This window comes from Pongo pygmaeus, chromosome 1, assembly GCF_028885625.2.
Source record: "Pongo pygmaeus isolate AG05252 chromosome 1, NHGRI_mPonPyg2-v2.0_pri, whole genome shotgun sequence".
Classification (NCBI taxonomy): Eukaryota; Metazoa; Chordata; class Mammalia; order Primates; family Hominidae; genus Pongo; species Pongo pygmaeus.
Genome location: NC_072373.2, coordinates 20,564,900 through 20,578,716, shown reverse-complemented (window position 1 = coordinate 20,578,716; position 13,817 = coordinate 20,564,900). Strand labels below are relative to the sequence as shown.

The window sequence follows — 13,817 nt, the reverse complement described above, 5'->3', positions numbered from 1 at the left end:
TCACAATGGAGCTGGCATCCTTTTGCTTTAAAATGAGAAAAATCACACGATCAGCTGCAGTTAGACTTAAGGAAAAAAGCTGTCTGTTAATTCAATCTCATTCGCAGGACAGGCCTCCAGGACACTTCATTTTTCACCCTGGGTGGAGCCGTGGCCAGCCGGGGGCTCCACGGAGGAATGGGAGGCGGCTCAAGCTTCCCGGCTCGCGTGGGCGCCAGAAAGCGGAACCTCCCGGGCCAGTGGCGCGGTGGTCACCCTCTCGGGAGCTGGGGAGGAGGCTGCCGAGGCTGGCCCGGCTCCTTCGGGCGCCGCTCCCCGGACCGGGTGTACGGGGTCCCCCGGAACGTGTGTTCCAGGTCCTCCCGCGCCAGTGTTCGCAGTCCCCGCCTGCCTGGTCGCGGCGCCGCCTCGGGCGCTGGTGCAGGCGCGCGGCGCGCAGGCGGGGGGCGCTGTGGCCTTGGCGCGGGGACCGAGCCGCTCGGCCAGACCCGCCTCTTTTCCCTCCCCGCCCGCCCGCCCCCCACGCGTAGTGTCGCCGGGAAGCCGGGCGGAGACAGAGCGCTTGGGATCCACGGCGCTCGGACCGCTGTCCTCCAATCGCGCAGGGCAGAGCGGCTGGCGCCGCCAGAGCGCGGAGCCACGACCCTCCCCGGCCGCCTTTGTCTACTAGCCGTGCGGCCCGGAACCGCCACTCTCCGGGGCCGGGGACGCGCCCGCAGCTGTCGGTGACAGCTCCTCCCTACCGCAACCCTCCGGGGCGGAGGGGCGGTCGGGCCGGGCCCTGCTAGCCCGCGACCGCAAGCCCGCGCTCGCGGATCGATGCCCCCGCAGCAGGGGGACCCCGCGTTCCCCGACCGCTGCGAGGCGCCTCCGGTGCCGCCGCGTCGGGAGCGCGGTGGACGCGGGGGACGCGGGCCTGGGGAGCCTGGGGGCCGGGGGCGCGCGGGGGGTGCAGAGGGGCGCGGCGTCAAGTGCGTGCTGGTCGGCGACGGCGCGGTGGGCAAGACGAGCCTGGTGGTGAGCTACACCACCAACGGCTACCCCACCGAGTACATCCCCACTGCCTTCGACAACTTCTCCGGTGAGCGGGCCGGGGGGCCGGGGCCGGGGGCGCGTGGCCGCGGGTCCGTCCAGGGGAAGGAGGGTGGCACGAGGGTCGCGGGGTTCCCAAGGGGGCTGCAGGGCCCCGGGCGCGGCTCCAGCTGGGAAGCCGGACAAATGAGGAGTGCAGGACGTTTCTTGAGTCTCAGGGACTGGGCAAGCACGGAGCTAACACGAAAGGACCACGGCGGAATGGGCTTGGAAAGAGGAGGGCGGAGCGGCAGTCAGAGCCGTTGCCAAAAAAAAAAAAAAAATCTCACAATTCACAATTTAAGCAACAGATAAGCAGGAGTGAAACAGGTTGAGTTCAGGGTGCCCGGTCAGTTTGCTGCGTAGAGCAAAGTTTCCTGAGGGCGACGTCGCTGGCGCCGCTGCAGAGTTTCAATCGGAAGGTGACGCGCAGGTGCCTTTACCTGAGCGTCGCTCCTTTCCTTTTAGGCGGCTCAGCTCACAAGGGGCGTTTCCACTTTAAAGAGCCGCGGAGACGCCGGTAAAACACTTGATTTAGTGAAAAAGCGGCCCTCGTGAAGGCTTAGGTTTGGATGAAACCTGGAGAGTAAACACCATTTCTTTCTTCTGAGCCCCGCCACCTTCCCTGCCCACATGGGCTCGGATTCTGATTGTTGGTATCTTTTCAGGATCCCTTTAAGCTACTTAAAACTCCTATGTACCGGGTGCGATGTCATTTCTCTTGGTAGATACAAAGAGAAAGGAATTCTCTATCTTGATATTCAGGTCTTTTTGAAATTTAAGAAAATGTTAAACTTCACAGAAGCTAGTATGAAACACTTAACTGTCTTGCTTCTTAAAAAAAAAGTTGCTTCTCTGACCTTCCTTTCATCCCAAAGGTACCCTAGAGAAATGGGTGCTGTACTGGTGGGTTCCCACTGCAGGGTGTTGTTTCTTCCCCTCCCCCCACCCCACCCCTGCAGCTGACTAGTATAAATATTTAGAAACAATTAGAAAGTTGTGTAGAAAGAGACGAAACTGACTGCTTAATTAAAATAGAAACCTCCACAACATGTCCTGCAGGCCTTTTCACACTCCCGGAGTCCCTGGATCCCAGTGGAAAAGTGGGCATGGCTTTCTTTTTTCTTTTTTAATCCTCCTTTTGACCTGACATAGAGATAAGGAGTGCCCTCATTTTTTAAACAGGACAATGCGGGCAGCCTGTGTTTGCACATGTTCTCAAAACACACTAGAATTTTATGATAAACCCTGAAATTGGGGAACCTTTCTGAAGGGAAAACAGAATTATTTGTGAGGTTTTCCACTGATTTAAAACTGCAGGGTTGCTTCCCATTTACCCCCAGTGTTGTTTTTAGGTCCTTTGAAACAAGTGTGACGGGAAAATAAATCTTCCAGGACTGGGAGAAAAGCATAGGTCTTTCTAGGGGCACCATCAAAGGGTTCAGGGATTTGCTGCCTGGTTCACGGCAATGGAGTGACTTGCCAGCCCTGGGTTTGTATACAAAAATGCCTCCATAGGGCCTCCTTGTTTTCGGCTAGTCTTTAATTCATTAGAGGACCTAGAATAGGAGCAGAGGGGTTTGGAGTGAGAATGATAGTGAAAGCTAAAACTATTAGTATTCCGAAAGGGGTTAAAAGACACCTCCTGATTGTCATTTTGGTTTTGTTTTTAAGCGGTGGTGTCTGTGGATGGACGGCCGGTGAGACTCCAACTCTGTGACACTGCCGGACAGGTCAGTATCATGTTACAGCTCAGTGCTGGGAAAGGAAACAGCCTTTTAAAGATTTCCAAATAATCTTTGATTCCCTCAGTCAGTAACTGGGTCATTCTAAAGCCTCATGAAGTAGACCCACCCGTGCTGTTGGCCCTTCTCTGAGGGTGGGTAGGGGCCAGGTGTTGGCGGGCAGGAAGCAGAGGAAGATACCTCCAAACTAATAAAGCAGGGTTTGGCCCAGCTCTGCGTAGCCAGGCAAGGGAGGAAGCAGTGTCAAGAACAGCTCTTGTGGGAGTTTCTATTACTTACTCCCTGATTTTTATGAAAAAATTTCAGTGATGCTTTGTCGTCATTTCCCAAACTAAGTTAGTGATATCTTATAATCGTTCTGTTAAAGGCCAGTGAGTCAGATATTAAAGAAATTTGCTCAAGAAAAAGATGGAATTTACATCAGTAAGGGTTAATATTTCCCTTCCTGAGCTATGGTTTGACTCGCTAGGACCAGCCCCATCCCTTGAAGCACAGATACATTTGTCAGAGCAGTCCTAAGCTGGAGGGATGAACTAACTGGGCTTATTCTATCCAAATTGTGAACGCTGGTTCTTGTCTCGAGGGCCGGGCACTTGGAGGAAATAGCCAGGGAGTGTAGGGTTTCCTCTTTGTGTTCCCCAGAAGAAACCCCCTTGGTGGGTACTCGAGTCATTGAAGTCAGGCTGTGCCTTGTGAACACCCGGGGTACTTGATTTTGGCAAAGTGATAGTTAATGAACTTGTCTCTCTAGTATGTTCTAGAGTTCAGCAAAGTTCCAGGGGTACTTTGTAGGCAGGTGAAAGTGCCCCCTTCACTTTCTGAGGTGCCATCGCATGACTATCTATGTTTATGAAGGCATTGGCTTTCCACTGCCCCCCAGAGCCTCATCTACGCCAGAGCTTCCAAGTTGCTCACCTATTCTGGGACAGCAGATTCAGAGCTAAGGAGAGATCTTATTTTTTAAACCTGAAGATGACATAAGACCGGGGAGCCTTGATCGCCAAGGAACACTGGGCTGGTGCAGGCCACAGCTTGGGAGCACTTCAGCTTGGAAAAACCAAGCACTGTCCATATTGTATTGTCTGTAGAAAACAAAAATCAGGCTGGGTGTGGTGGCTCATGCTCTTTGGGAGGCTGAGGTGGGAGGATTGCATGAGGCCAGGAATTTGAGACCAGCCTGGGTAGCATAGCAAGACATCATCTCTACAAAATAAAAAAATTAGCCTGGTGTGGTGGCACTGCCTGTAATCCCAGCCACCAGCCACTCAGGAGGCTGAGGTGAGAGGATCGTTTGAACCCAGGTGTTTGAGGCTGTAGTGAGCTATGATGGTGCCACTGCAAGCCAGCCTGGGCGACAGAGCAAGATCCCGTCTCTTGGGGGTAAAAAAAAGAAAAATCAATACAGTCACTTCTAGCACTGAATCTTTCTGAATGCCATGGTGGTATTTATAATTCAAGCTTCATTTCCTTGTATGAGGTGAGAATGCTTTGCCTACCAGGGGGTCAGGTTTTCTGAGTTTTAAAACATGGGTGGCTGGGCGCGGTGGCTCACGCCTGTAATCCCAGCACTTTGGGAGGCTGAGACGGGTGGATCACGAGGTCAGGAGTTCAAGACCAGCCTGGCCAAGATGGTGAAACCCCGTCTCTACTAAAAATACAAAAATTAGCTGGGTGTGGTGGCAGGCGCCTGTAATCCCAGCTACTCAGGAGTCTGAGGCAGAGAGTTGCTTGAACCCCGGAGGCGGAGGTTGCAGTGAGCCGTGATCGCGTCACTGCCATGCAGCCTGGGTGACAGAGAGAGATTCCATCTCAAAAAAAATAAAACATGGGCAGAGGAACATTTCAGTAAACATAGCCATCTGACCTGCTGAAGTCAGACCCTGAGGATAAGACAGAAGTCAGGAAAATACAGGAAGTCCAAAGGCACAGTTAGCAGGGAGCCTTATGGGGTGGAGCAGAAGCTCAGTGCACCTACCTGCCCCAGGATGTCACTCAAATATCACTGTCCACTGGGCTCCCCGTAAGTGTTGGCTCTTCAAGCAGGATGCAGCTTCTTGAGCTGGGGTTTTATGCCCAGTGCCCAGCATAGTGCCTGGTACATAGCAGGGCTTAATCTCGTGGTTTTAGAATGGATGAACCAGAGGAGGACCAGGTGGTGGGGGTACAAACATAAGTTATGGGCCTGCCCCTTAATAGACTTACAGTGTGGAGGGAAGACAAATGGAAGCTTGTGAAGGAGCAAGCAAAGGGAAGAAAAGAGGCTCAGGCTTAGAGGTGCAGGCTGGTTGGGCCTGGCAGGAAAACCTCTGAGCAGAGTTTTGAAAGACAAATAGGAATTTTACCAGAAAAACTTTGCAAAAATGACTCTGAATCATCAAGGAAGAGTTAAATTGTTCCTGTTTAACAATCAGGGAAGCACAAGCATCACTTTAGAAGTATTTTTGCACAAAAAAGTTTATAATTAGAGAAAAACGAAGGTTTTAGTGCTACATTTGTAAGTTTCAGTTTATTTGGAAATTATTCTTCTGGCCTCTCAGCAATATTTTCAATGAGATTTACTGTATTTCTTAACCTTTGTGTACTGGTTAGAAGAGTATACCCAATTAAATAATGAATAAGACCACTATCTAAAAATTTGTAGAAAACCAACTTCAAAAACTATGAAAAATACACTGCTGGTAAGATAAGTCAGTTGTTTTTGTTTTTGTTTTCCTGATCCCCCATTTGTGAATTAGTCTTTGTTTAGACTACTAGCCAAGCTGGTCAAAGTGGTAGTTCTTTTCTACTCTCCCTAGTCCTGATCTGATAAAATACATTTTAGGGGACTTGCTGTGATACCTGCCAAGTTTCCTTATGGAGGAAGGAACACATACCTCTTCTAGGCAGTTGACATAAGAGCCTTGAGGGTTAAGTGACTCCACTGACTTCCACTTAAGATGGCTGGAAAATCAATGTGAGCACAGATAGGCTGGAACTTGGGGATGTGGAGCTGGAGTGTGGGTTTCCCACAGAAGTTGATGGGAGCAGAGTATGGATGGCTCTACATGCTGAAGAAATCACTTCTTGTACTTTTGGCTTTTCTTGTTAGGGAGGGTAGGTGAGTCTATAAGATGTCAAAAGGAGTTTTTAACACTGGTCTTACATCACTCAAGGGCAGATTGATCAGAGACAGACTGGAGACTTGAAGAAACATACCTTTGGCATAAGAGAAAAAAATATTGCTGAAATAGGAGTAGTTCACTGGAGAATTGCCAGTAGAAGCTGAAAATTCTTCAGCCTTTTGACCCATAAAGTACTTGGAAAAATCTTACACTGAAAAAAAAAATCAAGTTGCAGCTAGACCAGAGGGATGTAGAATCCAGTCTCGTCTCTCTGCCCCGCCCACCCTGATCAGACTCCTGTGCAGTGTCTGTACCACAGACCTGGCAAGCACATGCAAATTGCTTGGCCTCAGAACACCTTTTCTTAAGGGTGCATTCCAGTTGTCCTCATTGCACGTGTGTATTGCATTATTTCTAAGGTTTCAGGTCAGGCACTGAGCAGGAGGGTCTAATTTCTGTTTTATTTCTCAAGCCCCTTAGCCAGAATCTCAAGAGATCTGGGGAGATAGCTTTCCAAAGCCCACTCAGAAGGCCCAGCCCTTGTGCTTGCCTTTATTTTTCTCAGTAATGCAACCCCAGATACCAGGGCATGGCCAGGGGTGCAGCTACCTGAGGGGGCTGCCTTAATACTGGTCTCAGTTTTATGCTTCTTTCTTTGAGGCCCTCTAAGAACAGAGGGAGCATTCCATTAAAAGATCTTCATGACTGAGCCATAGTCTACCTGGCTGTGTTTCTGTGTTTATTTATTCATCACAAAGTTGGCATGAAGAAACTTAGGTCATTATTTTTCTTTTTAAAAATTTTTTTTAGAGAGAGAGGACTTGCTGTGTCACCCAGGCTGGTCTCAAACTCCAGGGCTCAAGTGATCCCCCTGCCTCAGCTTCCCAAGTAACTGTGACTATAGGCACGTGCCACCACATTTGGCTAAGTCATACTTTTTCGACTTTCGCTTACAGAAGCCTCACAAGTGACATTCTGAAATACCATATTGATTGCTGAGCATTTTAGCTGGTTGACTTTAATGTGATTAGTTGGTTGGTTGTCGTCCCGTAATTGAAACATGGAGCCTCAAATGAATAAAGTACATTCAAATAAATTACAGGTTTCTTTTATACCAAGAGAAAAAAGCCACAGATGGAGTATAATGTAGATGTAAATAGTACTTGGTAAATAATCGGAGTGTGTCAATTGAGTAATGAAAAACATGAATGGCATTGAACTTTTTCTTGTCACTGGGAAATTATTTACACCTAAGGATGGTTGGCATCAACAGATATACATTTTAAATAGGAAAGAGTAAATATTTTTCTACAAAAGAGTTGAGCAAAAGTTTTCAGTTAGCCGAATATGGTGCTACAGGGAACTATAGGATGTTTTCTATAAAGAAATGGTAATTTGGAGACCAACATCTGTCTGTTCACAACCAAATCCCCTCGCCTGCCACTGTGCCTTGAGTGTAGGTGATGTTCAGTGTGTCTGTTAAATGGATGACCATGGGACAGCATTGGCAGCACAACCGTTGGTTTATTTGTAATCAACTCTAACTTATCCTATCCACTTCTCTATACTTTAAGGGTAGGGTGGGCGTGCCTACTCTCCAGTTCTTATCTGTCCAAAGCACTGTACATGGAGGCCATGGGTATTGGCAAGGATAAAGGAAGTAGGAGAAAATGAAGGAAGGAGGGAGGAAGAGAAGATACAGCCAGAATGAGGCTGTATTAACCAGTGTCTGTAAGTGGCATTGAGGAGCACAAGTTTTCTGAGTCACTGATGACAATGGACTGACAAAGGTCCTCAACTCCATTTCTGTTCTGGCCTTGAGTCTGATTAGCATTACTCTGCGTTGCTGTGCATAGTGTGGGCAGAGCGTGTGCACAGTGCAGATGGGATGAAATCGGCATCACTCAGAGCTGTTGTGGGGAAAGGCAGGGCTGGATTGGTAAAGCGAGGAGCTGTGTTCGTAGACTGGGGTTGAGTGGGAGTCTTGAGGATCAATATGGGTGTGGTCTGAATTTTAGAAGAGTAGCTAAGTACCAAGAGTTGAGAGTAAGTTTGGGTTACACTCAGCTGAAGGCTTAAGTCCATTTTATTTCTAGAACCCACCTACTTTGAGCACTTTTTCTATGTTAAGCTGTAAGTAGGTCTTGAGTGTCGATGAACACGTTGAACATGTTTGGCAGTGTTCCGACCATAGCTGGCCCTGAAAGCAGATGGCTGCCACACCTTCGCTGGTGCACTGGCCCCGTTTGGGTAAACAGTAGGATCGTTTCAAGGATGCTGGCTCTTCCTTCTAGAACCAGTGGGTCTTCTATCACCTGCCAGATCCTTTCATGAAAAATGTGAAAGTGATCCTTTTACTGATGAGAATTCATGAAAACATAACTTTTGGGTACTTTGCTTGGTTGCAGGATGAATTTGACAAGCTGAGGCCTCTCTGCTACACCAACACAGACATCTTCCTACTCTGCTTCAGTGTCGTGAGCCCCTCATCCTTCCAGAACGTCAGTGAGAAATGGGTGCCAGAGATTCGATGCCACTGTCCCAAAGCCCCAATCATCCTAGTTGGAACGCAGTCGGATCTCAGAGAAGACGTCAAAGTCCTCATTGAGTTGGACAAATGCAAAGAAAAGCCAGTGCCTGAAGAGGCGGCTAAGCTGTGCGCCGAGGAAATCAAAGCCGCCTCCTACATCGAGTGTTCAGCCTTGACTCAAAAAAACCTCAAAGAGGTCTTTGATGCAGCCATCGTCGCTGGCATTCAATACTCGGACACTCAACAACAGCCAAAGAAGTCTAAAAGCAGGACTCCAGATAAAATGAAAAATCTCTCCAAGTCCTGGTGGAAGAAGTACTGCTGTTTCGTATGATGCTGGCAAGACACCCAGAAAGGCTATTTTCAGATGAAATCGATATTAGAAGCTATATTAGCTGAAACAACTCCTTTTACTGCATAGAACCTATATCGAGAGTGTGTGTATATGTATTATAGGAGGGGCTCTCAATTTTATGTATTTTTCTTGCCTTTAATTTTCTTGTTGTTTGTTTGAGCTTAGGGATGAGATACTTATGCAAGATATTTTTGAAGTAAATTAAACATTTTTCACATCTCTGGAAATTTAGAGTTCTAGACCTCTGGTTAATTTATATCTAATATGAAGAAGACACCTCTAATCTGGATGTCAAGAATGAAGTTCTGCTACATTATAATGTACAGAAGAGCAAAAGGGAGGAATGCTATGGTTAACCCTCTCTTGATTAAGGGCTACTTAATGCACAGTGCGTTATGTACACAGGTCAACCATGGTAACAACAGTTCTTAGCTTTGAAACTCCATGCAAACCATGACTTTTTTTGTAAGGAGCAAAAATCTGAGAAAAAAATGAGAGATCTCTGCCTACAAAACCTCAAACCCGTCACTTTTGTCAATTGCTAATACCCAGTTGCTTATGATTTAAAAACAACCAACAAAAACATCCCACTGACTGTATGGCACTCTGTAGTCAAAAAAGGGAACTTGCTTATTGGGACTTTTCTTTCTTAGACCAGTTGTGTTGACACATATGAGCATAGACAAAGTGCTACGCGGAGGAAAGCAAGTGTTGGTCAGTAGTTCTCATGTTTTAGGGAGTGGTTCCTGTGGAGATCAGAAAGTGACGTTTGCCTTCGGTACTGTAATACGTGCACAAAGCTGCCTCAATCCTAGGTAACGAGGGCAACAGGGAGCACCTATCTGGATTGTTTTTAAACTTCCATACCCAAGCTGTCTCTTCGGCAGGGAGGTGAATACTCTTGAAAGGCCAACAGCAAGTGTTTGTGGGACACAACACAGATCATTTTTTCTTAAGTCGGCCAAGATGTACTTCTCTGTGTGCACACCCATGCACACTCATGCACACAGATACATAGGTCTGTATGGCTGTATTTGCTGTTGATTCAGACTTTCACACAGTTAATGGAGAAAAGCATGGCCACAAAAACAGATGCTAGGAAGCTTGGCTTCCTCTTCTTGTTGACCCTTTTTTGAACCAACATCTTTTTTATTATATTCAGAGTATGTTTTTAAGTGTATCTTAATATATACATTTTTGAAGACATCTTAAATCTAAACAAAAAATAAAATGAACATCTCTTGAAACCTGCTAAAACAACCAGTTAAAGCCACAGATGGCTTTCAGGGCAGTAGCAGCAGAGGCCAGTGGACTCTGAGGACTCCTGAGGGGCGGGGCGTGTAGCCAGCCAGGTGCATGCCAGGACCATGGCCCCCATGCTTGGCTGCTTCCTGTGACAGTGAAATACATCCTTCAAGGTGGCAGCTGTTAGGGCTGAATCTTCTGGAGAAAAAAGTGCCATCTCAGGAGAATAGTTTTTACTCTGGTAGGAATGCTTCCGAGACACCACAAGGCAGCCTAAACACTCAGTTGCAGTGTCGGGCTTGCGGTGGGTGACCCAGAGCCACCAAAGTCACATTCACAACTAACGAGGGAAATCTGTAAAGCCAGTTAGATAGAAGAGTTTTATTTTTCTGTGGGTTTTGTGTTGTCTTTTTTATATTAAAAAGAAATCCAGTTTGTGTTTTTCTATAGAAAAAGTAAAAGATCAGGTTATACTTTAGGTTAGGGGTTCTATTTATTCCTGTTAGTAAATAAAATTAACAAATTTCTTTGTTTAACAAAAGATTAATCTTTAAACCACTAAAATACATAGACTGTTAACTATTGATTATTCAACACATTGGAATTGATGTCGGTCATAGTTTCCTGAAGCATTTAGTTACAACCTGAAGGAATAAAATGATTTGTGGAAATGCTTAAAATAGACCTAATTGAATACAGTCTCATCTTGCCACGCCTGGCTTACCTATCTGTGGAAAGCTAGGCTTCCCAGGCTGGGCTCTGCCTGTCTGGTGTCTGGAGGTGTGGGAGGGAAGATGAGTTATTTAACTGGTAAGCGATTTGAAACACTATTTTTATATTAAAGTAAATGGCATGGAGTATAGTGCAAATTCATTTTTAAGATAGAACACAAAACTTGAAAGAAGTTTTATGCATGTGACAGTGTATGGGGCTGCAGTTGGTCTCCCTGGAGGGGACTTCCACACCTCCTGCCTTTAGGCCACGGGTGGAAAGTGCTTAGTGAAGTACACCTGTGTGGCCCAGTTCTGAAAGCTTTATACAGTTGAATTTTAACTGGGGTTGATAACACCTTGGACTGTTAGTGTTAAAAATCTAGTGGGTTGACCTTTAAATGCAACAGTTTTTAAAATATATTGCTGCATTTCATAGAATAGTAAAGGTACGATTATACTTGAGATTTTCCTCCATTTTTATTTCTTCGTGAACATAGAGTTTGGGGCCAAAAATGTTTTTAAAATATGTGTTTGAGTTAAATATAAAGTTGGTTCACTTCAAAGCTAAAAAATTGTTAAACTTGCAGCTTGGTATTGCAGAGAAGATTTTATAAGAATTTTGCTTTAGAGAATGCCACTTTGGCTGAACTACAAGTGTAGGCCACCATTATAATTTAAAAATACAGCATACTTCAAAACTGTTTGTTATCTCTTGTTACCATGTATGTATAAATGGACCTTTTATAACCTTGTTCTTTGCTTGACAGACTCAAGAGAAACTACCCAGGTATTACACAAGCCAAAATGGGAGCAAGGCCTTCTCTCCAGACTATCGTAACCTGGTGCCTTACCAAGTTGTGCTTTTCTGTTTTCAAGTGTAAATGATGTTGAGCAGAATGTTGTACTTGAAAATGCTATAAATGAGATGGTATGAAATAAATTCTGACCTATGGATATAATGGCTCTTGCCTTTTCTATCAAAGAATTTTGTTGGAGGTGTTTAGCCACGTCTTGAAGCAGCACTAGTTGGGAAGCATCGTGGCTTACCCTGAGAGGTGTTTTGGGAATACATCTCCAACCAATTTGAAGTGCTTATTCATTCAGCATGGGGTTTTCTGAATTCTGGAGCTACAGTCTGACAATAAGCACCCGCTGACTACATGTTCCTCACAGATTATGTGCTAATGTCCCAGTGTGTTGGAGGGAGCACTATTCTTGGAGCCAAAAGTCCGGGCTCAGAGAAGCACTAGTGTGAGATGAAGCTGAGACAGCCAGCGATCTGAGTCTCAGTTTCCTCATCTGGAAACAGTACTGCCTTTCTCATCAGGCTATCTGAGTCCTGAACATGCAGAGGAGACATTCAAGATCTGTAAATCACCATGAAAGAGGTTAGAGTCCAAGGCACTGTGAGCCCTTACCAGCTGTAGAGCTGAGGACCAGGGTTCCCAGGTCCTGAGGGTGCCGAGAGGTGCTGCTGTGTTCTGTGTGATTTCTTCAGGTTCTTGAAGTCAGTCAGTCTTCCCATCATGCCGTGAGGATGCAGCCCTTTTACTGAGGGCTCCAGGAAATGGGACCCTGGGGAGACGACTATTCTGAGGGGCTGGAAGTCTTCTTGCTTTCACCCTCCAGCCTCAAGGTCATCCCGTGAAGGATGGAGCCATCCACTTTGCTCCACATGGCACTGCATAGGCCATGATATAACTTTTATGAGTACCCACCAGATGTTCAGCCACAATGAATGGGAAGACTGCATGGCATGCAACTGAAACTACTGTACCACCTAATTCCACACATGTCTGGGGAGTGCCAAAAGCACCCCAGGTGCTGGTTTCCTGGCCTCCGTAGGGCAGCTGACCCCAGCCCAGAGGGACTCAGAGGTTTCTCCACACCCAGTCCCAGTCTGTCTCCCATGTCCTGGCCTGGCCTTCCTGGGACACATGGAAAGAGCATCCAGCCACTGTAGGGGAGGTGACCATGTGCTTCACCGAGGCATTTATGGATTCAAAGAGTGAAGGAATGAGAAGCATCTGGGAGAAAAGTGTTCTAAAACGAAAGAAGGTTCAAAGGCCCCAAGGCAGAAGGGCAGCTAGTATGTCCCAGAGGCCAGTCTGAACAAGATAAAAGGAGTGCAGAAAGAGATAGGGAGATGATGTCAGGATGGTGATAATGGGAGGTGATAGTGGCAACCAGGGACATGGGGAGGAGTCAGGCTGCTTGGGCTTGAATTCTGGCTCTGCCACTTACTGGTTCTGATTCCTTAAGCTACTTAACCTTTTAACCCTTCTGAGTCTAAACAACTTTCTAACCTCTCAAGTGGATAAGCATGGCACCTACCCAATCAGCTGATGCTTTCATCCTCTGATCAAATGAGGTTATGGATGTAAAGTGCTAGTACACAGTAAGCACTCAATAAATGCTCACTCTGCATGGTCTTCCTAGTAGACCCCTTTCAATGATTCCTTTAATTTCCTTCACAGCAGGACCCTCAGTCCATCAGCTCAGGTCCCTGTGGGCAGCCCACTGAAATGACAATTGACTCCTAAGGGTTTCCATCTTCATTTCTATTAAATTTTATGAGGCTTACAGTTTTAATGGATAACACCACATTCATTTTTTTCATTTCCACTGATTTTTATAAAATCAGAGCAACATTATATAGATCACACTCCTTGTTGCCCAGGCTGGCTCTGTGGAACAAAGCTGCCGCGGCTGCTGCTGCTGACCTGGTGGAACTGCCGGGGGTGGGCCACCTCTCTGAAAACTGACAAGTGAATCCTGCAGAAGGTGAAGCAGAGAAGTCTGAATTTGGTGTACAAAGGTAGTTTAGGGAGTCAGTAGGCAAGGTTGCGACCCAGGCATCATGTGGAAGTCACGGATCTGCTGTGTTCCCCAGCCCTATGCTGGGCTGTCCCTCGACTCTTGTCATGCAAGAAGCTTTTGCTGCAGACTGGCACATTCTTACAGTTTTACAGTCATCATTTAACAACCCGAGTCACCCAACCACAGTTTCCCCTGTTATCTGGTACAATGTGCAATACTAAGTAAAACCAAGTCTTG

The 13,817-nt window shown here is 46.7% G+C and overlaps 1 protein-coding gene across 1 annotated transcript; it reads left to right on the top strand.

Annotated features, from left to right (window-relative positions):
- Positions 1 to 524: 524 nt before the first annotated feature.
- On the top strand, positions 525 to 11,719 carry RHOU (ras homolog family member U). Its single transcript, XM_054448191.2, has 3 exons — positions 525 to 1,081; positions 2,746 to 2,804; positions 8,326 to 11,719. The coding sequence occupies exons 1-3, from the start codon at positions 820 to 822 to the stop codon at positions 8,779 to 8,781; spliced, it is 777 nt and encodes a 258-aa protein (XP_054304166.1). The 5' UTR covers positions 525 to 819; the 3' UTR covers positions 8,782 to 11,719.
- Positions 11,720 to 13,817: the final 2,098 nt, after the last annotated feature.

What these genes read in the sequence shown, in the direction of transcription:
- RHOU (XM_054448191.2), top strand. Translation starts at nt 820, where the DNA reads ATGCCCCCGCAGCAGGGGGACCCCGCGTTCCCCGACCGCTGCGAGGCG. An exon ending in TGCCTTCGACAACTTCTCCG is followed by an intron (nt 1,082 to 2,745) that starts GTGAGCGGGCCG and finishes TTTGTTTTTAAG; the next exon opens with CGGTGGTGTCTGTGGATGGA. An exon ending in TCTGTGACACTGCCGGACAG is followed by an intron (nt 2,805 to 8,325) that starts GTCAGTATCATG and finishes GCTTGGTTGCAG; the next exon opens with GATGAATTTGACAAGCTGAG.